Source organism: Podarcis melisellensis (genome assembly GCF_964234715.1).
Source record: "Podarcis melisellensis genome assembly, chromosome: 6".
Classification (NCBI taxonomy): domain Eukaryota; kingdom Metazoa; phylum Chordata; class Lepidosauria; order Squamata; family Lacertidae; genus Podarcis; species Podarcis melisellensis.
In genome coordinates, this window is record NC_138538.1 from 5,669,997 (window position 1) to 5,691,639 (window position 21,643).

Sequence of the window (21,643 nt, forward strand, 5' to 3'; positions counted from 1 at the left end):
AGAATGTTAGCCGCTTTGAGACTCCTGAAGGGGAGTGAAAGGCGGGATATCAAATCCAAACTCTTCTTCTTCTTCTTCTTCTTCTTCTTCTTCTTCTTCTTCTTCTTCTTCTTCTTCAAGGAAGGAGAGTCCATAACCTCCCGAGGGTGACCGTTCCACGGCTGAACATCTCTTTTTGTCTGGCTTGTTGAGCTCAACCCCCAATGGAAAATAATAAGCCTTTTAATCTGTGATTGTACAAGTCTCTGCTTTGGTAGCCTGTTAGCCGAAATCTTCCAGGGCTGTACAGGTTCCTGGTCCCCAAGATAGGCGTTGAGACTCCAAGATGGTCCTAAAAATGGTCCTTTCTCCCGTTTCTTACAGAACTCCACCAAGGTGATGTTCAAGTGCTTGTGGAAGAACTGTGGGAAGGTGTTGAGCAGTTCCTCTGGGATGCAGAAACACATCAGGACCATCCACCTGGGGTAGGTTTGGGCACCCTGGTCGGGCCTGGTGGGCCCGTTCAGTTGCTGGCACCCTGGGCAGGTTGGGATTGCAGTGGGGAGAAATGTTGACATGTTGTATGCTTAAACCCATTTTTGGAAGTGGGAAGATGAAGAGGGAAAATGTTATGTGTGTAAAGGTAAAGGGACCCCTGACCATTAGGTCCAGTCGTGACCGACTCTGGGGCTGCGGCGCTCATCTTGCTTTATTGGGCGAGGGAGCCGGCGTACAGCTTCCGGGTCGTGTGGCCAGCATGACAAAGCCACTTCTGGCGAAACCAGAGCAGCACACGGAAACGCTGTGCCCCTTCCTGCCAGAGTGGTACCTATTTATCTATTTATCCAGAGTGGTACCTATTTTGACGTACCCGAGGTACCACTGCTAGGTGTGCAGGAGCTGGGACAGAGCAACGGTAGCTCACCCTGTCGCAGTGATTTGAACCGCCGACCTTCTGATTGGCAAGCCCTAGGCTCTGTGGTTTAACCCATGGGGTCACAAAGAGTCTGACACGACTAAACAACAACAAGAAGAAGGAAATAATCTTTCTTCAATTCCAGTGGCTGCTGATAGCCTCCCTCCATTTTTTATTTTATTTTTTACTTCCGCCAGGAGGAAAGCTGACCTGGATCAGAGCGATGGGGAGGAAGACTTCTACTACACGGAGCTGGACGTCAATATGGACTCCTTGACGGACGGCCTGTCCAGCCTGACCCCCGTCTCCCCCACCTCCTCCGTGCCCCCGGCATTTCCCTCCTTGGAGGAGCTGCAGCCAGCGCCGGGGCCTCCTTCGTTCAGTCCAGACATTTCTGCGGCGCCCCACCTGAGCCCGCCGACGCACATGGCAATTCTCAGCCAATCGGCGCCCACGAGCGTCTGCCACATTCAAGCCGACCATGCGTACCAGGTGGGCTCTCCGCATTGGAGCGCTGTCTGGAGCTTGGGGCAGGGGCGAGGAGCCTTTTTCAGTTTGGGGTCTGCATCAACTCATGCGCAACCTTCCGGGGACCGCTTGCCCAGAGAGGCAAAGCAGGACAGAGTAATGAATAGCACTCTTAGCGTTGCACCATAGATTATGTTCCAGCTGTGCAAAAGTCAGAGGCTTCTACGTGAAACACGTCTCTCTATAATGCTTTCAGGCAAGCAGGATTGCCGTTTTTTTTGCTCTATAAGACTCACTTTTTCCCTCCTAAAAAGCAAGGGGAAATGTGTGTGCGTCTTATGAAGCACAGCTATCCCAGAAGCCAGAACAGCAAGAGGGATTGCTGCTTTCACTGCGCAGCGATCCCTCTTGTTGTTCTGGCTTCTGAGTTTCAGAATATTGTTTTTCGTGTTTTCCTCCTCCAAAAACTAGGTGCGTCTTGTGGTCTGGTGCGTCTTATAGAACAAAAAATACGGTATTTATTGCAATTGTATCTCACCTTTGCTCAAGGCGGCCTGCATACTCTTCCCACGTTTTACCCTCAAAACAACAACCCTGCGAGGTAGGCTAGGCTGGGAGTGAGCGAATGGCCCAAGGCCACCCAGCGAGCTTCATGGCTGAGTGGGGATTCAAACCCAGGCCTCCCAGGGTCCTAGGCCAGTACTCTAACCACTACGCTGCCACCACTGGCTGTCAACAATGCATTAAGCACTCAGGTTGTGGCTCCCCCTGGGGAGGGGAAAGGGCAGCAATTGGCCCACCCAGGCCGGACGTGGCCCACCCCTGGTTTAGTGGGGGTGGGATATGAATCGCTGGGGGAAATGCTCACCGAATAAGGATGAACCAGGTTTTCCTGTGTCCCCCCCAACCCTCAAAATTGGTGACCTGCTGGTTTCTAAAAACAAAACAAGAAATGCCACTTTGCTTTGATTTGCAGGCGACGGGTCCTGCTGGCGTGCTGGCCGATCTGAAAGCGCCACCCACTGGAATGGAAATCAGCATATCATGGCAGCAGCCAACTTTTTTTCCACCTCTGCCCCCTGTCCTTTTTAAAAGCCCCCCGGTAAGTAACCCAGAGGGCCACGCTTGCCTCCTCCCCTCCCCTCTGCCAGTGTTGTGTAGCGGTTAGAGTCTTGTACTATGATGACCTGGGAGATCAGGGTTCGAATCCCCTGCTCAGCCATGAAGCTCTCGCTGGCCGTTGTTACCTCTCAGCCGAACCTACCTCTTAGGGTCGTCGTTGTGATGGGCGGGGGGAAACCGTGTACACCGCTTTGAACTCCTTAGAAGTTCAAATCAGTGTCCAGGGCAGCTGTTTACCAGCTCCATCTGGTATGTAGGCTGAGCCCCTATCTGCCTGCGGACTGTCTCGCCAGAGTGGTGCATGCTCTGGTTATCTCCCGCTTGGACTACTGCAATGCGCTCTACGTGGGGCTACCTTTGAAGGTGACCCAGAAACTACAACTAATCCAGAATGCGGCAGCTAGACTGGTGACTGGGAGCGGCCGCCGAGACCATATAACACTGGTCTCGAAAGACCTACAGTGGTTCCCAGTACGTTTCCGAGCACAATTCAAAGTGTTGGTGCTGACCTTTAAAGCCCTAAACGGCCTCAGTCCAGTATAACTGAAGGAGCATCTCCACCTCCATCGTTCTGCCTGGAGGCTGAGGTCCAGTGCCGAGGGCCTTCTGGCGGTTCCCTCATTGCGAGAAGCAAAGCTACAGGGAACCAGGCAGAGGGCCTTCTCGGTAGTGGCGCCCGCCATGTGGAACGCCCTTCCAGCAGATGTCAAAGCGATAAACAACTACCTGACATTCAGAAGACATCTTAAGGCAGCCCTGTTCAGGGAAGTTTTTAACGTGTGATATTTTACTGTATTTTTGGTTTTTATGGAAGCCGCCCAGGGAGGCCCAGCCAGATGGGCGGGGTATAAATAATAAATTATTATTATAGAAGAACAGGTGGTATATGAAGGTAATAAATATAAAGGGACGGCTACCTGTCCTGGATGCTTTAGCTGAGATTCCTGCATGGCAGGGGGTTGGGCTAGATTACCCTTGGGTGCCCTTCCAACCCCAAAATTATTTGAAATAAATAAATGCGGCTGCTGGCTACAGAGATCCATTGGTTTAGTCACTGCCCATCATTGATTGAGGTTGAATACTGACAAGACAGAAGTACTGTTTTTTGGGGACAGAGGGCGGGCTGGCGTGGAGGACCCCCCCTATCTTGGATGGGGTAACTGTGCCCCTGAAGGACCAGGTGCGCAGCCTGGGAGTCATTTTGGACTCACAGCTGTCCATGGAGGCCCAGGTCCATTCTGTGTCCAGGGCAGCTGTTTACCAACTCCATCTGGTACGCAGGATGAGACACTACCTGCCCGCAGACTGTCTCGCCAGAGTGGTGCATGCTCTAGTTATCTCCTGCTTGGACTACTGCAATGCGCTCTACGTGGGGCTACCTTAGAAGGGGCCCGGAAACTACAACTAATCCAGAATGCGGCAGCTAGACTGGTGACTGGGAGCGACCGCCGAGACCACATAACACCGGTCTTGAAAGACCTACATCTCTTCTTTTACAATTCAAAGTGTTGATGCTGACCTTTAAAGCCCTAAATGGCCTTGGTCCAGTATACCTGAAGGAGCGTCTCCACCCCCATCGTTCAGCCCGGACACTGAGATCCAGCGCCGAAGGCCTTCTGGCGGTTCCCTCACTGTGAGAAGCCAAGTTACAGGCAACCGGGCAGAGGGCCTTCTCGGTATTGGCACCCGCCCTGTGGAACGCCCTCCCACCTGATGTCAAACAAAATAACAACTACCAGACTTTTAGAAGATATCTGAAGGCACCCCTCTGTAGGGAAGCTTTTAATGTTTAACAGACTACAGTATTTTAATACTTTGTTGGAAGCCGCCCAGAGTGGCTGGGGAAAACCAGCCAGATGGGTGGGGTATACATAATAAATTGTTATTATTATTATTATTATTATTATTATTATTATTATTATTATTATTATTACCTCTAAGATGCCTCTCGTGGGTGGGTGGGTATGTCTTTGGCAACAGAAGATGCAGCTGTCCCATGTTGGTTTCTGAACATAAGACGAACGCTGCAGGATGAGGCCGGTGGCCCATCTAATCCAGCATCCTCTTCTCACAGTGGCCGACCACAGGCCTGTGGGAAAGCTGCAAGCAGGATTCGAACACAAGCCCTCTCCTCTCCGGTGGTTTCCAGCAACTTTTATTCAGAAGCATTGCTGTCTCTGACTGTGGAGGCAGAGCATAGCTATCAGGACTAGCAGCCTTCAATAGCTGTCTCCTCTGCTGCTGCTGCTCTCCCCCCCCCCCCCCCGGGGCCCAGAGTTGTATCGCTGCTGCTCCGATTGCTGCACATTTAGGGCATGATGCACAAAAGTAATATTTTTTCTCCTTTCCCTCCCCCCAGGGCTGCCTAACCCCTATCCGGCCTGCTGACATAGGAGAAAAGCGCCCACAGGTCCCTCCTGTGCCCGCTGCCAAGGGGCACCCATCAGTGCCCTCTTCCATGCCAAAGCCTGCCACGGGCACAAGGTGAGTTGGCCAGCTGGTGCTCTTGCTTACGTCTCCACCCACCATTTGGTGTCTCTGTTTTGAAAATAGAACGGAAATTTGCATCTCTCCCCCTTAGCCTCTTAAAAGGTTTTGGTTTTCACACTAGTCTGTTCAGGCTCTGCCTCATTTTGAAATCTAGGGTGTGCATGCGTTTAAGGGGAAGGAGTTGTTTCTTGCATACTGTACATTGAAACTTGCAGGTGTGCCTCTGGAGTAGAATGAGCACCATTTGAGGTGCTTCCAGAGAGAGAAAGTTGAGCCATGCCCAACTGAGGTCTGTTCTGCTTTAAGCTGCCCGTGAAATAGCAACTTTCCTTCCAGGCTTGGAGGACCCACATAAACTCCTTTAGGTAGTCCACCTTTTCCTATCCCCAAATGTGCTGGTGATGGTGGGGTTTTCATTGGGGCTATGGGGTGGGAGGAAAGGGTTAAATACTTCTGGACACCCACCCACGCCAACCCCTCTCACTCCATCCTGCGCTTATGACCATGCGCCCCGTGATGCAGTTTGTGTGTGTGTGTGAAAAGAAACCTGCAATAAAAGCAGCGCTGTTTGGACAGTGAAGGGTTAAAGTGATGGAGTCGATTCCTAGAGAGAGGAAACAGGCCACTTGCCATCTTCTGCTGCCAAAAAGTGCTCAGCTATTCCATTATGTGTTTTTTAAACTAGAGAGTGTCATAGGTGAGGGAAAGGGCTGATTTTCTGCGTTCTGGAGAAAACCAGAAGGCAAAACAGGAGAGGAGCATGCTTTGCTTGCAGATGTCCTGTAAAATAAAATTTAAAAAGTGAACAAAGCCAGTCTCTTCCACTGTAGATGTCCCTTCTAGATGCATCCTTGAATGCTTTTCGGTTTTGCTTCTTGGATAGATAGATCTATAAGGATCACATCTCACCTTGGCCAAACAGAAGCACATTCTCTTCTCTGTTATGTCCCACCATCTGTGTCTCTCTGCTTGCCCTTGGATGGAGAGATGTTGGGAATGAACAGGCTAGCCAATTTGTCCATTTAGCTCCAACTCGGGACACAGGTGGCGCTGTGGGTTAAAGCCTCAGTGCCTAGTACTTGCTGATCGAAAGGTTGGCGGTTCGAATCCCTGCGGCGGGGTGCGCTCCCGCTGCTCGGTCCCAGCGCCTGCCAACCTAGCAGTTCGAAAGCACCTCCGGGTGCAAGTAGATAAATAGGGACCGCTTACCAGCGGGAAGGTAAACGGCGTTTCCGTGTGCAGCTCTGGCTCGCCAGAGCAGCGATGTCACACTGGCCATGTGACCCGGAAGTGTCTCCGGACAGCGCTGGCCCCTGGCCTCTTAAGTGAGATGGGTGCACAACCCCAGAGTCTGTCAAGACTGGCCCGTACGGGCAGGGGTACCTTTACCTTTACCTTTACAGGTCCAGCTCAGAGAGCCTTCTGGCAGTTCCCTCCTTGCAAGAAGTGAGATTGCAGGGAAACAGGCAGAGGGCCTTCTCGGTAGTGGCACCCGCCCTGTGGGACGCCCTCCCACCAGATATCAAGGAAATAAACAACTATCTGACTTTTAGAAGACATCTGAAGGCAGCCCTGTTTAGGGAAGTTTTAAATGTTTTGAAGTTTTATTTTTTTCCCAATGTTCTGTTGAAAGCTGCCCAGAGTGGCTGGCAGAACCCAGTCAGATGGGTGGGGTAGAAATAATAATAATATATATTGGAGTGTGGCCTTCCTACATCACTTGCTAACTGATCCTTCCTCTAAGCTGAAGTTGCCTGGGGTTGGCCCTAGGATCTCCTACCTTAGAGAAGTGGGTGTTTTGCCAAGGCTCGACCTCTCCTGCTTCCTGTGCTCTAAACCGGCGGCTGTTCGACCTAACTTATGGTCTGTGTGTGTGGTTTGGGAGCTGCACGGTCAGGGAAAAAACAGTGCTGTCCAGGGTTGTAAAGACTGCAGAGAGAATAATTGGGTGCACTATTCCCACCTTGGATCAAATCTATGCTTCCAGGTGCCATAAGAAAGCTGCAGAGATAGCGCAGGATAGTGTGCACCCCGGAAATGATCCCTTTCAGCTTCTGCCTTCTGGAAGAAGGTACAGGGTTATAAAGACTAGGACTAGCCGCCTGAGAAACAGTTTCTATCCAAACGTGATTTTGGTTTTAAACGCAGTGTGAGGTAGTCTCTATGGGAGTAAAGGAAAAAGGACCCCTGACCATTAGATCCAGTCGTGGCCGACTCTGGGGTTGCGGCGTTCATCTCGCTCTATTGGCTGAGGGAGCCGGCATACAGCTTCCAGGTCATGTGGCCAGCATGACGAAGCCGCTTCTGGTGAACCAGAGCAACACATGGAAACGCCGTTTACCTTCCTTCCGGAGTGGTACCTATTTATCTACTTGCACTTTGACGTGCTTTCGAACTGCTAGGTTGGCAGGAGCAGGGACTGAGCAACGGGAGCTCACCCCGTCGCAGGGATTCAAACCGCCAACCTTCTGATCGGCAAGTCCTAGGCTCTGTGGTTTTACCCGCAGCACCGGAGTATATTGTATTTAATTATGGGGTATCAGAGTTTTTTGGGGGGGTAAGCAAGCTGGGATAGCAGGCTTGTTGGTTTTGAATGTCTGATGTCGATTTTTTCAATTTCGTTGTTCTGTATGGGACAATGACAATAATCGTATCGTATCAACCTGTCCGCACAGGCGGCAGCTCCTCCTCTCTCCCTCTCGCTCAACGGCCTTTTCCTCTCTGCCTCTTTGCAGGAAGCCTCGTGGCGAGGCCAAGAAGTGCCGCAAGGTGTACGGGATGGAGAACCGCAACATGTGGTGCACGGCCTGTCGCTGGAAGAAGGCCTGCCAGCGGTTTGTCGACTGAGCCAAGTCCCCCTGCGGCCCAGCTCCGGGGAGGCCGCCCTCCTGCCCACCTGCCCGCCTGGGCTCTTCCCCCTCCTCGTCGCGCGATTTGCACTTCTGTGCCTTCCAGCCTGACCTCCCTGGCCGTCCGCCCCCCTTCCTGGCAGCACCTCCCTCTCCCCGCCCCCCGGCCCCCACCCAAGGTGGGGACTCACATCTGTGCCTTGGCTCAGGAAAAAGGAGAGTCTGCTGCAGACAGTGGCAGTGTAGCTTTGCAAGGAAGGAACCTCTGCCTTTCCCAAGATGTGCACGGCCCAGGCAGGCTCTCTCGACCCCCCACAATAGGAACACTTTGGTGCTTTCCCCCCTAACCTTTTTTTAAAAAAAGATACCTGCCACCAACCTTCCTTGGCCAAATGGCAGCTTTTTCCACATCCGCACATGTGAAGATCGAGCCTTTTTTCTGTTGGGGGGGGGCGTGTTTCTGTTTGAAATAAGCTATTTCTTTTCCTTCTCCCCGTATCCTTGCCTCCTCCCCTTTGTAGCCTTAAGATCAGGGGTGAGGAACCTGTAGCCTCCCAGAAGATGCTCAGCTGCAGCTCCCAACATCCCTCGCCGGGGCTGATGGGAGTTGGAGTCCAGCAGTCCTTGGAGAGGGTCCCCCACCCCTGCTCTCTAGGGTCTGAGGCGAGGGGGGGCAGCCAGCAGTGCCCTGTGAGACAGCTGCCGAACCCAAAGAGCCAATTCGAGGCAGGCTGAGCCAATGGTAGCTCTTCCTGCCCTCCAGCGGAAAGGAGAACAAGTTTTTATCCCATGGCTAACGGAGAACAGAGACTTTTGCACCTGGGCTGTCCTCCTCTTCTCCTCGTGCATTTTCTGTTTCATTATTTTGCTTTGGTGAATCAGGCATTCGACAGAAAGGAAAATGCCCCAGTCTCCAGCACCTTCAGCTGTTTTCACGTATTGGTTGCAACACAATTTTCAGAAACAGAAAGGTGTTTTTGTCTGTTTTTGTATAGGTTGTGAAGGTAGCGAGTCTAATCTAGGACTCTGATGCAGTTGCTGGGGTGTGTGTGTGAATCTGTAGGGTGTCCTCGGAGCCTGAGAAGTTTTATCTCCGCGTCTTCATTCACTACCTGCCTTCTCCCTTCCACCTCCACCCTCCAAGGCACGGAGAAGAAGGCTGTATTATAAGAAACGTCCGAACTTTTGCAACCTGGCTTAAGAATGGTCCCATGGGGGATTTGAAAACCTTGGTCTCTTGCAAGAAATAAGCTATGCACAGGGAAAGGCAGCCTGCTCTCCCCCCCCCCCCAAGAGCCAGAATGAATTTGCATTACAAGTTACTCTGACCACACAAAGGAACACTTCAACTTCCGTACGTGCAATCCCAGACTCTCTCGAATTTTGTGTGTGCCGTCAGGAAATCAGGAAATGGATCTGCGGCAGGTTTTGACTCGGGTGCCAGATGTGGGTGGCAAAGTTGAAATTTCAGTGACAAGACTCGCAGCTCCCTCCCACCCGACAATTCTGGCTCGAATTTGAATTTTGGAATCAGGATTTTCTGCGTTTCGTATTCGGAGGAAACTTGCCAAATGTCGAACATTGAGGTTTCATTTTGGTCTGTCTGTTTTTCCACCTTCTGAACTGCTGCGGCTTATTTTGGGGGGGAGCAATTGCCATTTTGTAGCTGTTCTTGGGGTGGGGTGGGGTCCGAACCAAGCAGTGGTGAGCTTGCTTGCACTTAAATGCACCAGATGATGTGCTTTAAATGGAATTAGTCCAATGCACCTGTGTCACTGGACACACAGTGCAAAGGCATGACCTTTCCAGCCCCCCACTTCAAGCAGTGTCTTGGGTCTCCCTTTCATTTGGGTGGGGAGCGGTCACATGTGCAGTGGAAGTCCGCATTGCAGCTGTTTCCCAAACCTTTTTTTTTTAATTTGGGAAAGTGAACATTGATTTTTATTTTTTCTCAAGTATCGCACCTGTAAAACATGTTGATATTCTTACCCAAATTTCATCCACCTCCATAAATATTTAGCTAGGCTGTTAGAATTCCCCCCCCCCTTTTTTGTTTTGTTTTAGGAGCCAGGTCTTTATAACCAAACCAATCCCGTTAAGGTTTTAAATGTTTCGCCCTTTGTTTTTTTTAATTATTATTATTATTTTCGTGCCACACTTCAACCCCTGAGATGTTTCTTGTAGCTAAAATAGCTACTTGTCTGAAAGACAGGCCTTGTAAAGTTGGGTAGCTATTAATGGGAATCCATGGTCCTCAGATAAAATCTGCTTTTAGCCAAAATGTACCCAGAGGGAACCGCGCTGAAACGACAAGCGGCGGCAGGAGTGCGTCTCCATTCTTGCGCCGCTGCCTTATTTCAGCGGCATTTGCACATGTGTTGCACATTTCCAAGGTGCCTGGACCTGTTATCCTTTGAAAATGAGGACGATCAGCTTTGGGAACCAGACTGCCGGGAAATGCCTCATTCGATCGCCACTCTTTGCACTACACCAAACTGCACAAGGATTTGAGGGTTTTGGGGGGGGGGTATGATGTTCTTTAAGAAATCGAATGGTAGCAAAGTTTGCATTTTTAAGGCCTGCAAATACACAAGGTGAAGGTTAGGTGGTTGGGGAGGTTATCCTGTTAACTTTCCAAAAGTCTGGCTTCCATTTTTGTAGAGGGAATGAACCTCACTCCCCAACCTGCAGCTTTCTCCCTCCCTCTCACGTTAAGCAAAACTGCACTGGCTAGTGAGAGAGGTAGTTTTTCTCTCTTCCCGCCCCCCATTTTTTAAAAAAGCTTTGCTGTGCAGTCTCTTGCCTGCAGTGGAACGGACAAAGTCCTCCCGAGTCGGCCACAATTGTTGTTAACTGTTGGAAGATAATCAGCCCTTTCCCCATCACCCCTATTCAAAGTGGCCTTTTCTAGACGAAGGCTGCGGTCCTTTGTGTGCTTATGTAGCAGTACGCCCTCTTGAGGGACTTGCTTCTGAGTAAGCAGTCAGATTGTGCTGCATGGCAAGCAACTGTGTGTGTGTTTGTGTGTATGTGTGTGTGTTCAGGAAGCTTTATTTTATATATAAATATATATAAAAGCAGCTTTGGAATCTGTTAAAAAGTTCAGATTATTTTATTGTATGAAATCTCGGGTGCCCCCACCTTGGAGACATATTAGAGCGGCAGCTCTCCATTGAATGTAGACTTACTTCTGAGTAAGCGTGGGTAGGATTGCGCTCCAGGGGTCTGAGACTTGCTTGGAAGCACTTGCATGTGAACCCAGCTGAAGTGAATGGGACTTACCTCTGAGTAAACATGGTTAGAACATGAGACCAACCATAGATGTTCAAGAGAGGCACATGGAACATCTGTTCCTGGACTGTACCGTTCCAAGAGTATAAATTGGAGGTGTTGCTGGTACCTCTCCAATATATATATATAATATCCATGCACATGGGAATTTTTAAAAGCATGGCAGAGTAAATGTGAAGTTAGAATCTTTCTCATGTGCTTGTTTTGTGTATCCAGGGATTTTTCTAACCTGGAACAGCAGCAACTTCCACTGCCTGCAGTAGCAAGCCACTATAAGCGCCAGCAGCAGAAGACTGAAAAGAATCCTAGTCACATGACTTGGCTTGACCAGGGATGAGCCCCCACCCTTCTCTGTTAAATAGACTGCCACCTTGTGGCTGGAGGTCAAGTGGTACTTTGGTCCCAATGACATTTGCCCTAGAGCAGGCTTCCTCAAACTTGGCCCTCCAGATGTTTTTTGGCCTACAACTCCAATGATCCCTAGCTAGCAGGACCAGTGGTCAGGGATGATGGGAGTTGTAGTCTCAAAACAGCTGGAGGGCCAAGTTTGAGGAAGCCTGCCCTTGAGTAACCTTTTTCAGTGTTGGGTCTCCAGATGTTGGACTGGAACTCCCCACCATCCTTGCCTTCTGGTCCTGCTAGGTAGGAATGATGGGAGTTGTAGTCCAGCAATGTAGCGTAGGGGGACCTAACGTTGAGAAAGGCTGCCTAGAACGTTGCCAAAGGCAAGGAAGTGAAACAAAGGATCTGGTGTGTACGCCATGCCATCTAGGTCTCAGAAGCTGCAAAGTGGGCTGTGGTATTTGAATCTTTCCGGTAGAATCGGGGCTTTTGAGGGTTCAGATCCGCCTTCCTCAGAGAGGGGCACCTTTCCTCTCTGGCCTGCCCTGCATATTTCCTGACATTTAAAATGCAAACCAAAACTGGATGGAAGCCAGAATGTGCTTTAAGACTGTTGGCTGCCAAGGGGAGAAGTAGACGACTCTGTCCCTTGCAAACATTTATTTGATCCTCAGTAGGTGAACCTTTTCCCAGACTGGAGGGAATACTTGCTAGTAGAAGTAAAGGGAAGATTTCTTTTTTTAAGTTGGCAACCTTACTCCATTTTCTTCCTCCCCGTCCCACTTATTTAAACCAGCAAGCCTCTGCTTTAACTTCAAACGGCAAAAGAAAATATTAAAAGAGTATTGACAGCCTAAGAGGCTAGTTTCTTATGGTATTGGGTTAAATCAGTGGTTTCCTTGCAGTTGTTCATGCCGCAAGAAGCCAACTGAGATGAGGGCTTATCTGCGCTTCCTCTCCCCCCCCCCGGTTGCTCCCCCCCCCCCGGAAACCGCGCTCTAGTATTCAATTGAGCAAAATGCAATTGGGTTTTATGCAGTTTGCTGTTGGTTGTGTTTTTCCCAGGGAAAGGAGCAGGACAGTGGTGGAAATGGCTCAGAACCATGTGTCCTAGGCATTGGAGAAGCTCAAGTGTAGACAAGCCCTGGCACAGTTGCATGAAATTTGCATGTGATAGTTAATATGTATAGGAGCACAGACATGCTGACTTTCAGATTGGGGGATAAGATAGGAGTCCCCCGGTCAGATGCAAAAGGCTAGGGCCTCCTGGGCCACCCCGTCTTAACAACACCCCTGGAGGGAGGGCTTTTTGTCCTCAGAAGTTTCAGCAGAAGCAAAACACTTTCAAAACGCAGCCGAGACGCCTCGTGCACTCAGTTGGTGTTTACATTTCAACTGGGATATTCACAGTTTGAAATCTTACCTTAAATATTTATCCGGTGGCATTTTAGCTAGCCCTGTGCTAAAACGCCATTGCTTCTAAATCACCGTAAGCCTTAAAAAAAGAGATAGAAAAACTCGTGCAAGTAATAAAAAGAGGGGTGGGAAAGATCAGTGGTTGCCCTTTCTTCAAGTAAAATTTGCAGTGCCCAGCAGTGATATCCAGCTAACGTTGCATCTGTGCAAAGATTTAAACTTCTGCACTAGACTGCCCTCCTCTACACACCCTCCCGGCACACGATCCTAAATTTTCTCTGGGTGGTTGGTGGTGGTGGGAACCCAGAGCATATTTAGGAGAGAGCATTGGGTGGGTGGGGAATCTATTGCACTAGTTGAAATTGCTGTGCGCTGATGGAGCAAGTTCCTTAGTTCTACTTTGTATACACCCCCTGTGCTGCCGGCAGTTAGAAAAGGCAGTCAAACATGCTGGGAGAATAATCTCTAGCTCTTGGCAGTGATGTGACCAACTATCGGATTCCCAAGTCGGGCTTGTTGCCGTGTATTAGATCACTTTCAAGAGAGTTTGCACAAATCTCAAGCCCCATTTTTTTTTGCAGTAAGTGGCCAATATTTGTTGGATCTTGACAATGCCAGATACAGTTGGTGAAGTAAATACCTGTTTCCCCACTTGAATTCCCAGAATTAGGTTCTGCCCTGTGCATATCTTTTGGACCTTTTAACATTTGAGTGGGATTATAGCCATTAACTAAATCCTCAAACATGCAATGTTTAAGGGCGGTCAGATAAAACAGAATAAAAGGGACTTGGGGGAGTAGGTTGGTAGGTTTTTGGTAGGTTTTTGACTGGCAGGTTTTTGACTGGCATCCTATCCGTTAAAAACTCCCTGCAGGTAGAAAGCTAGCACAGCATAGAGCTACGTGAGATCCCTTCTCAATATGCTGAATTTCCACTTCCAGGGAGTTGTTTTACGAAGGGGTGCATTCAACTCCGGTTTTTACAAGCTGCTGCTGCTGCTGCTTGTGTAGGCTAAGTCTAGCATCCATCCAGGGCTTTTATGATTCTATAAATGCCATTTTAATGGCCAGACTGGTCTGGCCAAGACTGTGCCAGCCAGAAATGCCCTCTTCTTACTGACCAAGAGCTGTTGGGTTAGATTAGGCCCTTAGTGGGGAGACAAGGAGGGTGGCTGGTAGTTTCCAATTGGAGGTCAACACAGAGCTTGCAGTGCCTGGGATGTTCCCCTACCCTCTTTTTTGTGAGGGACTCTGGCTTATTTGAGGAAAGGTGGCCATTCCACAACCTGCCTGAACAGTTTCTTTGCCATTAGCAACTGCAAGCAGCAGAGAATGCATGTGAAAATTCCCCAGCATAAAGATGCTTTTAACTTGATTCATATTTATGGCCTTGTCTGTTCTCTACATTGCTTTGAATATCAATCTGGCAAAGCAAAACAACACATTAAAAAGTGGGACAGCTCACTGTTGGCAGGTGCAACAAAATTGGGTCAAATTGCCGGCTGGGCCTTGCATCAGTGGAATGTGGAACATGCCTGTTGGTTCTGGGAATCATCCCTGGCAGGGCTAGACTGTCTGTAAATGAGGATTGGACAGTGTGTCAGCTTCATCATGATCTCAGATCAGAGGCAGCCGGCTTCAGAAGCCGTTTGTGGGTGTTAAGCGTTATTGCTTTATTCTGCTTTTCAGAGAATGGCCAGAAGGTGAGGAACTGATTTTCCCATAGTATCCCAAACCCCCCTCGGAGGTTGCAAGGCTCTGAGATTAAATTGGCACTTCCTTTTTGTAGCTGGGGCATCTGCATTTATGGAGAGTGTGTACTTTTGACATTGAATGTATCTTCCCCATGTTTTGACGACTGTTTTTTTTTTAGGGCCACAGGCAAACAAATCCTTTTCTAGCTCAAGAATCTCCCACCTGTGACACACAACTCAGCTAGGAGAGCTATGGCGCTATTAGCAAAACACAAACACTTCTTGTTGTGTGTATATAAAAATAGCAAGCTAAAACATTCCTAAGTGCTGCCACAGCAAGAAATGTATTTTGAAAAGCTTTTAAAAAAACAAGCCAAGAGAAGAGGAAGAAACCAAACTAGGATTTTTGTTTTGCTACGGTTGGAAGGATATTTACACAGCCCAGAATGCGACAAACAGTTCTTATCTTTCCCTGCCCCCTTAAGGAACCTTTTCTTTCAGGATGTTCGAAGTGTGGAGGTGGCGTTTCTTGTACTGACTGTGTGTTTGCGTGTATGTCTGTTTGTGTGTGCTGTGCTGTGCTCAGGTGACCTTTGCTATCAGAGGAAGCGTGCCAATCAAATTGAGACTTTTATCAGATATTCAGAGAGGAAAAAAGTTGTTGTTTTTCAAGAATATGCTTGTGTCTTGGTCTTTCTGGGTTTTGGTGTTATTTATTGCATTTATAGCCTGCCTTTTCCTCCAGGGAGCTCAAGGTGATGTATATGGTTTTCTGCCCTCCTTCGTTTAATCCCAAAACCAAACCTGCGAGGTACGTTAAGCTGAGAGGCAGCATTTGGCCCAAGAGCTCCATGGCCAAGTGGGGATTTGAACCCCAGGCCCTATTCCAGCAGTCCAACCACTAAACCACACTGACCCTTTTGAAGTGGGAGACAACAGGTGGCTTTTATGGGAAGGTGGGGCTCTTGGATGTAGATCACTTTCAAAAGTGTTTGCTCGGACCCAGCAACTTCTGCATCATCCTATCAGCAGCATTGAGGAGAGATCGGTAGATATCTAATGAAAAAAGAATGGAGTCAGCCTCCAGGTTGACTCTGTAAGGGGTGCTGCCCTCCTAATAGTGGAGAGCTATCAGGTCTGCTTTGTTTAGTCCCATTAATAATAATTTATTATTTGTACCCTGCCCATCTGGCTGGGTTTCCACAGCCACTCTGGGCGGCTTCCAACAAAGATTAAAAATATATTAAAATGTCACACATTAAAAACTTCCCTAAACAGGGCTGCCTTCAGATGTCTTCTAAATGTCAGGTAGTTGTTTATCTCTTTGACATCTGATGGGAAGGCGTTCCACAGGGCGGGTGCCACTACTGAGAAGGCCCTCTGCCTGGTTCCCTGTAACTTGACTTCTCACAGTGAGGGAACTGCCAGAAGGCCCTCAGTGCTGGACCTCAGCGTCTGAAAAGAATGATGGGGGTGGAGACGCTCCTTCAGGTATACTGGGCCGAGGCCATTCCCAGGTGGACATAGGCAAGACATCCTAATTCAGTTAACACAAAGATGCTATTATTTATTAAACTTCTATACCACCTTTCATCCAAAGACCACAGGGCAATTTACAATATAACAATATTAAAAGGTAAAGGATCTCTGCACAGTTAAGTCCAGTCAAAGGTGACTATGGGGTTGCGGCGCCCATCTTGCTTTCAGGCCGAGGGAGCTGGCGTTTGTCCACAGACAGCTTTCCGGGTCATGTGGCCAGCAGGACTAAACTGCTTCTCGCGCAACAAAACACTGATGGAAACCAGAGCTCACAGAAACGTTTACCTTCCTGCCACAGTGGTACCTGTTTATCTACTTGCACTGGCATGCTTTCGAACTGCTAGGTTGGCAGGAGCTGGGACAGAGCAATGGGAGCTCACCCCGTCGTGGGAATTCAAACTGCCAACCTTCTGATCGGCTAGCCTAAGAGGCTCAGCGGTTTAGACCACAGTGCCACCTGCGTCCCTTCATAACAATATGTAGCATAGTAACAAACAATAACACACATGTCCCCATGCATAGTTTAAAAAGGCCATGGATCGTTTAACTAGGCAAAGGCCTGGGAGAAGAAGAATGATTTTGCCAGGAGCCTCAAGATATTTAACAAATGTGCCTAGTGAGCCTCCCTGGGGAGAGCATTCCATAAATGGGGAGCCAACACAGAAAAGGCCTGTTCTCGTGTTGCCACCCTCTGGACTTCTTGGGGAGGAGGCATAAACAGAAGGTCTTCACATGATCACAGGTTGGTTCGTATGCGGAGAGTCTGTCCTTAAGGTATTGCAGTCCTGAGCTGCTTTAAGGCTTTTCATAGGTCAAAACCAGCCTTTGCCAACCTGCTGCCCCTCCAGCCATTTTGGATTACAGTACCCATTTGCCCCAGTCGGCACATCTGCGTGCCAAGTTAGCGAAAGCTGGTGTTTGCCATGCCTCACTCTCAACAAGGGCCAACTGGGAGAGATTCGCTGTGTACCGTACTGCCAGCACTCAGGCTTGCCTCAATTTGCTTCACCCCTCCTGCGGTTTTGCAGAAGCAAAATACTGCAGCGCAAGCAGGGCGAACGTTTGCTTAGTTTGCACAATCGGCACACGTTGCAGAAGGAAGTTCTGCTGAACATCTGTCTCCCCCTAGCAGCAAAGGTTTAGATGTGCATCTGGAAGCAGACAGAAGGGCTGTGTGCATACAGTCGGGGAGTTGGTAATTGACAGTGGATTAGTGCACTTCTCTGACGTAAACATGTACTAGAACTGTTTTAAGAGTATGGGAATGATGAGCTGCTCCTCTGGGTCAACAGTGCTCCCTGCACATAGAAAGCTAGCACATCAGGAACAAGTGTTCTAGCTTTCTCCCTGACACTTTTCTATATATAGGTTTGTTTTGCGTAAAGGGGGTGGGCATCTTATTCCAGTAGTATAGGATACCTAGGCCCGTGAAGCTGAGGCTCCAATACCTTGGCCACCTCATGAGAAGAGAAGACTCCCTGGAAAAGACCCTGATGTTGGGAAAGATGGAGGGCACAAGGAGAAGGGGACAACAGAGGACGAGATGGTGGGATAGTGTTCTCGAAGGTACCAGCCTGAGTTTGACCAAACTGCGGGAGGCAGTGGAAGACAGGAGTCCCTGGTGTGCTCTGTTCCAGGGGGTCACAAAGAGTCGGACACGACTAAACAACAGGCCTACATTGCACCACCTTACTGAAACCTTGGTGCAGTCAAGCCTTCTGAAATGAGGTTCAGCCTTCTAAAATAAGGCTAGTAGAAAGAAAGCATCATGTATCCTTTACACCTAGGTTGGTGTGGTGGGGTCATATTTTTAAAAATCAGGTAAATTCCTTACTCTTAAAATATTTTTGACTTATTCCTAAGGAAGTGGAAGAAAATGCTTTACAAATCCTTCATAATCAGCAGCTTGCTTTTTGTGCAAGTTCTTTTCACACCACCACGACAGCTTACATAGCAAAATACACTTGAAATATCCCACAATGGGTCTCTCCCTCGCACCCTGTATTGACTATATTTCACAGCCATATTTGATTCATTGTGCAGGGAGAGAAGCTATGGGAAGCTACTTCATGGGCACAGCTCTCAGTTCTCAAACATGCCAAGGTGGGGGATGTTCAGCACTGGGCAGGGAATAGCACTGTTACACCCATGTTTTCAGTGCTGCATGTGAGTTTTCAAACCAAATTCTCCCCAACAGCCAGGGTAGAAAAGGGGGATTCTAACACTTAAAGAGACTTCAAGGTATTGGGTCTCTTATTTATTAAAACACGTAGGATCCCTTTGAACATGATCTAGCTCCAGATACATATTTTGGTGTGCGTATCAAATGTGCTAGAGACTGCTAAATCACACAACAGTTTCCCCATTTTCCACAAATCTACATGGCATACGACTATGTTGATATTGCAGGTTGTTATTTCCACCCCTTTTCCAAATGACTTGTAAGATGGAATTCACATTTTTCACAGCTGCTGCAACATGTTCACTGAGTTACCCACTATGACACTAAGATCCTCTTTTTTTGGTTGGTCACCATGAGCTCAAGAACCAAGTGGTCAAGGGATCATGGCTGCAAGCTTCTCCCTGTTGACAGTAGGGGGGAAAATGTATGTGCACAACTCCATCTGTCAGTTTTGGGGCTTGCAGGGGAATCAAGTACCATATTTTTCGCTCCATAGGACGCACTTTTTCCATCTTAAAAACTAGGGGGGGGGGGAGTCTGTGCATCCTATGGAGTGAATGCAGGGGGAGGCAGGAAGGAAAAGCCCCCAAGAGCCACATACAAGCTTCGCGCGGCTCTTGCGGGCTTTTCCCCAGGAGGGAGAAGGGACTGACTGGCTGGGGGGAGGCTGCGCAAGGCTAAAGAGGAAGCCAGGGCAGCGAGTGAGATCCATCCCGCTCGCTGCCCTGGCTTCCTCTTGAGCCTTGCGCGCCTCTCCAGCCTTGATTTCCCCCTCTAAAAACTAGGTGCGTCCTGTGGCCCGGTGCGTCCAATAGAGCAAAAAATACGGTATTCATTTTGATCACACACCACATTCTTTTCTGCTATAGGAGTAGGTCCCCATACACTCCACCTGCCCTATCTGCAAATAGCTCAGGTCAAGAACAGGAAATTGTAAGAAACGTGTTGAAACTTAAAAATAGAAAGCGATACTTTTAGCAGCAATATCCCAGTTTATTGAAACAGACTGATTTTTGCAAGTATGTCTAAGTTAATCTCATGACAAAGTAAATATAATCGGCTTGGCAGACCTCTGGCACTTGCCTAGACAGACAGGAAAGTGTGAGATCATCTAGAAAATAAGGTCATAGTTACCTGAACTACAATGACAGAAAATCAGTACAAACACACACTCGTTTCCCAACTGACTTCTGGGTCCTAAAATCTCCCCATATCCCACCCTCAAAATATTAAACATCGGCAATACAAACACAGGTTTATAATAATATATAAAGTCAGTATAATATAGAATATTCCCAGCAAAAAAAATAATCAACAATGTTCAAACACTGCCCTTTTTTGTTTGCTTTAGTTACATTTTAGTAGACAGGTTTAAGCACGCTGAAAAATAAATATATTTATATTTATATATATATGAAAGCACACCCCCACACATACACACACACACATGGCATCCCTTCCTATGAAGGAATTCTTTAAAAATAAACAAGGCAGAAATTCAAACCATACGACAGAGAACCTTAATAAATAAAATAAAAACCCAGTTCAGTATGGCTTAAGAGTTGCACATGTCACAGAATGAACTAAAAGTAGATTATCTTCAATCATATTGCAAAGTTTCCAGTTACTGAACTTCTTTATTAGAGCTTCTCTCTTTTTACTTAAAAGTGTGTGGGGGGGGGGGGGAAAGATGTGTAACATTGGAAGCATAAGCCTTATCTGAAGGTAGCCAAGCTTTTTGGCCAGATATGCCAAATTCAGAGGGAATCAAAACATACCAATTTTGGGCACAAGTCAGGGGTATCTCTCCTGTGCTTACCTCATTAAGAAGGATGGGAGTCACACTCCTGAATGTCTTCCATTTAATTCAGACACATGTATGCAGGAGAGCTTCCGGGTATAAACCCAAAAATACATAACAAATCATGTTACCCAGCCTGCAGAAATTACACTGCCCATTGAGTTGTACGATCAATGGCCTGAGATGAGAAGAGCCCAATCGACCTTTTTGTTCCCCCTGCTGTAGGGGGATGTTCTCCTGCACAAGCCTCTTTGAAATGCAGGGCGGCATTCTACAAGGAAGTTAATCCCTGATTAAAATACACATGTGCGCAGAACAATTCCATTTCTTCTTTTTTGGTAACACAAAACGCCAATCTTAAAATGAGCATAGCACCCTGAATGCATGTTTTGTTTCACAGCTCAGGTTCTATAAATGCTAGAAACTTCTTGTTCTTAAAAAATGAAACTTGGAATCTCAGGATTAGGATTCGTCAGGGAAAAGAATGCCACTCCTCCCTCCTGGTAGATGTATATTTTTTGCTTGCAAAAGTCCTGAGTTCAATTCCTGGTAATGCTAGTTAAACAGAGCCAAAGGGAAGACTGCTGCCTGTAGTCTTGGAGGGCTGCTGCCAGTCAAAGAAACAATGCTGGACTCAGTGGACAACACACCGACCAGCTCAACATCATGATCAAAGCAGCATGAATCAATTAAAAAAGGTACAAGCAAAATAATAACAGAAAGATGAAATGATTAGGAGCTCGATATGGTTAAAACAATATATATATATAGCAACACTGCTCAGATTCTTAATTGCAACGTGCTTACCACAGAATCTTAAATGCATATGAAATGCTTAAAATCAATGAAATTGATTTCTAATACTAGGGTGCAAGATTTTTATAGCAGCTTTACAGCTTCCAAGTCACAAACCTACCAAAGTCTAATGTGGGGGAAAGACCATAGAAAAGTAACTGCAGCCGATCACCTCATCTGAGTCACATCCTCTATAGCAGTCATAGGCAAACGCCGGCCCTCCAGATGTTTGGAACTACAATTCCCATCACCCCTAGCTAACAGGACCAGTGGCCAAGGATGATGGGAATTGTAGTCCCGAAACATCCGGAGGGCCGGAGTTTGCCTATGCCTGTGCTATAGGCCAGGCATGGCTAAACTTGGCCCTCCAGATGTTTTGGGACTACAACTCCCACCATCCCTTGCTAACAGGACCAGTGGTCGGGGATGATGGGAATTGTAATCCCAAAACACCTGGAGGGCCAGAGTTTGGGCATGCCTGCTATAGGCAGTCTAAGAGACACCACCAAACCTATCAATCATCTCCAATCGGCTGATACTTTGCAGCCTTGCCAGCATCATCTTCAGTTTACAGTGGTTGCTAGACCCCAAATGGGTTTGCTGTATTTTCTTGGCAGAACAAAGCACTGATCTAATTCATAGAATTGTAGAATTGGAAGGGATTCTGAGGGTCCTCTAGTCCAACCCCCCTGAAATGCAAGGATCTCAACGAAAGCATCCCCGATGGATTGCCTCCCGGGAAGGAGAGTCCACCACCTTC

The 21,643-nt window shown here is 48.1% G+C and overlaps 1 protein-coding gene and 1 long non-coding RNA gene across 3 annotated transcripts in view; both read left to right on the plus strand.

The window, feature by feature from the left end:
* Positions 1-10,924, plus strand: part of SLC2A4RG (SLC2A4 regulator) — a 50,641-nt gene extending 39,717 nt beyond the window's left edge. Inside the window, exons 5-9 of one of the 2 annotated variants that reach the window (XM_081916966.1) lie at positions 364-464; positions 1,093-1,387; positions 2,340-2,465; positions 4,845-4,969; positions 7,711-10,924. In XM_081916966.1, coding sequence (XP_081773092.1) covers positions 364-464; positions 1,093-1,387; positions 2,340-2,465; positions 4,845-4,969; positions 7,711-7,822 — 759 coding nt within the window. In that variant the 3' untranslated portion in view covers positions 7,823-10,924. The remainder of the gene's footprint in view (positions 1-363; positions 465-1,092; positions 1,388-2,339; positions 2,466-4,844; positions 4,970-7,710) is intronic. The other variant, XM_081916967.1, reaches the window with a different exon arrangement.
* A 1,253-nt stretch (positions 10,925-12,177) lies between these two features.
* On the plus strand, positions 12,178-15,241 carry LOC309373267. The gene is made up of 2 exons (XR_014169922.1): positions 12,178-13,677; positions 13,708-15,241. It is a non-coding gene; the product is annotated as an uncharacterized lncRNA (long non-coding RNA).
* Positions 15,242-21,643: the final 6,402 nt, after the last annotated feature.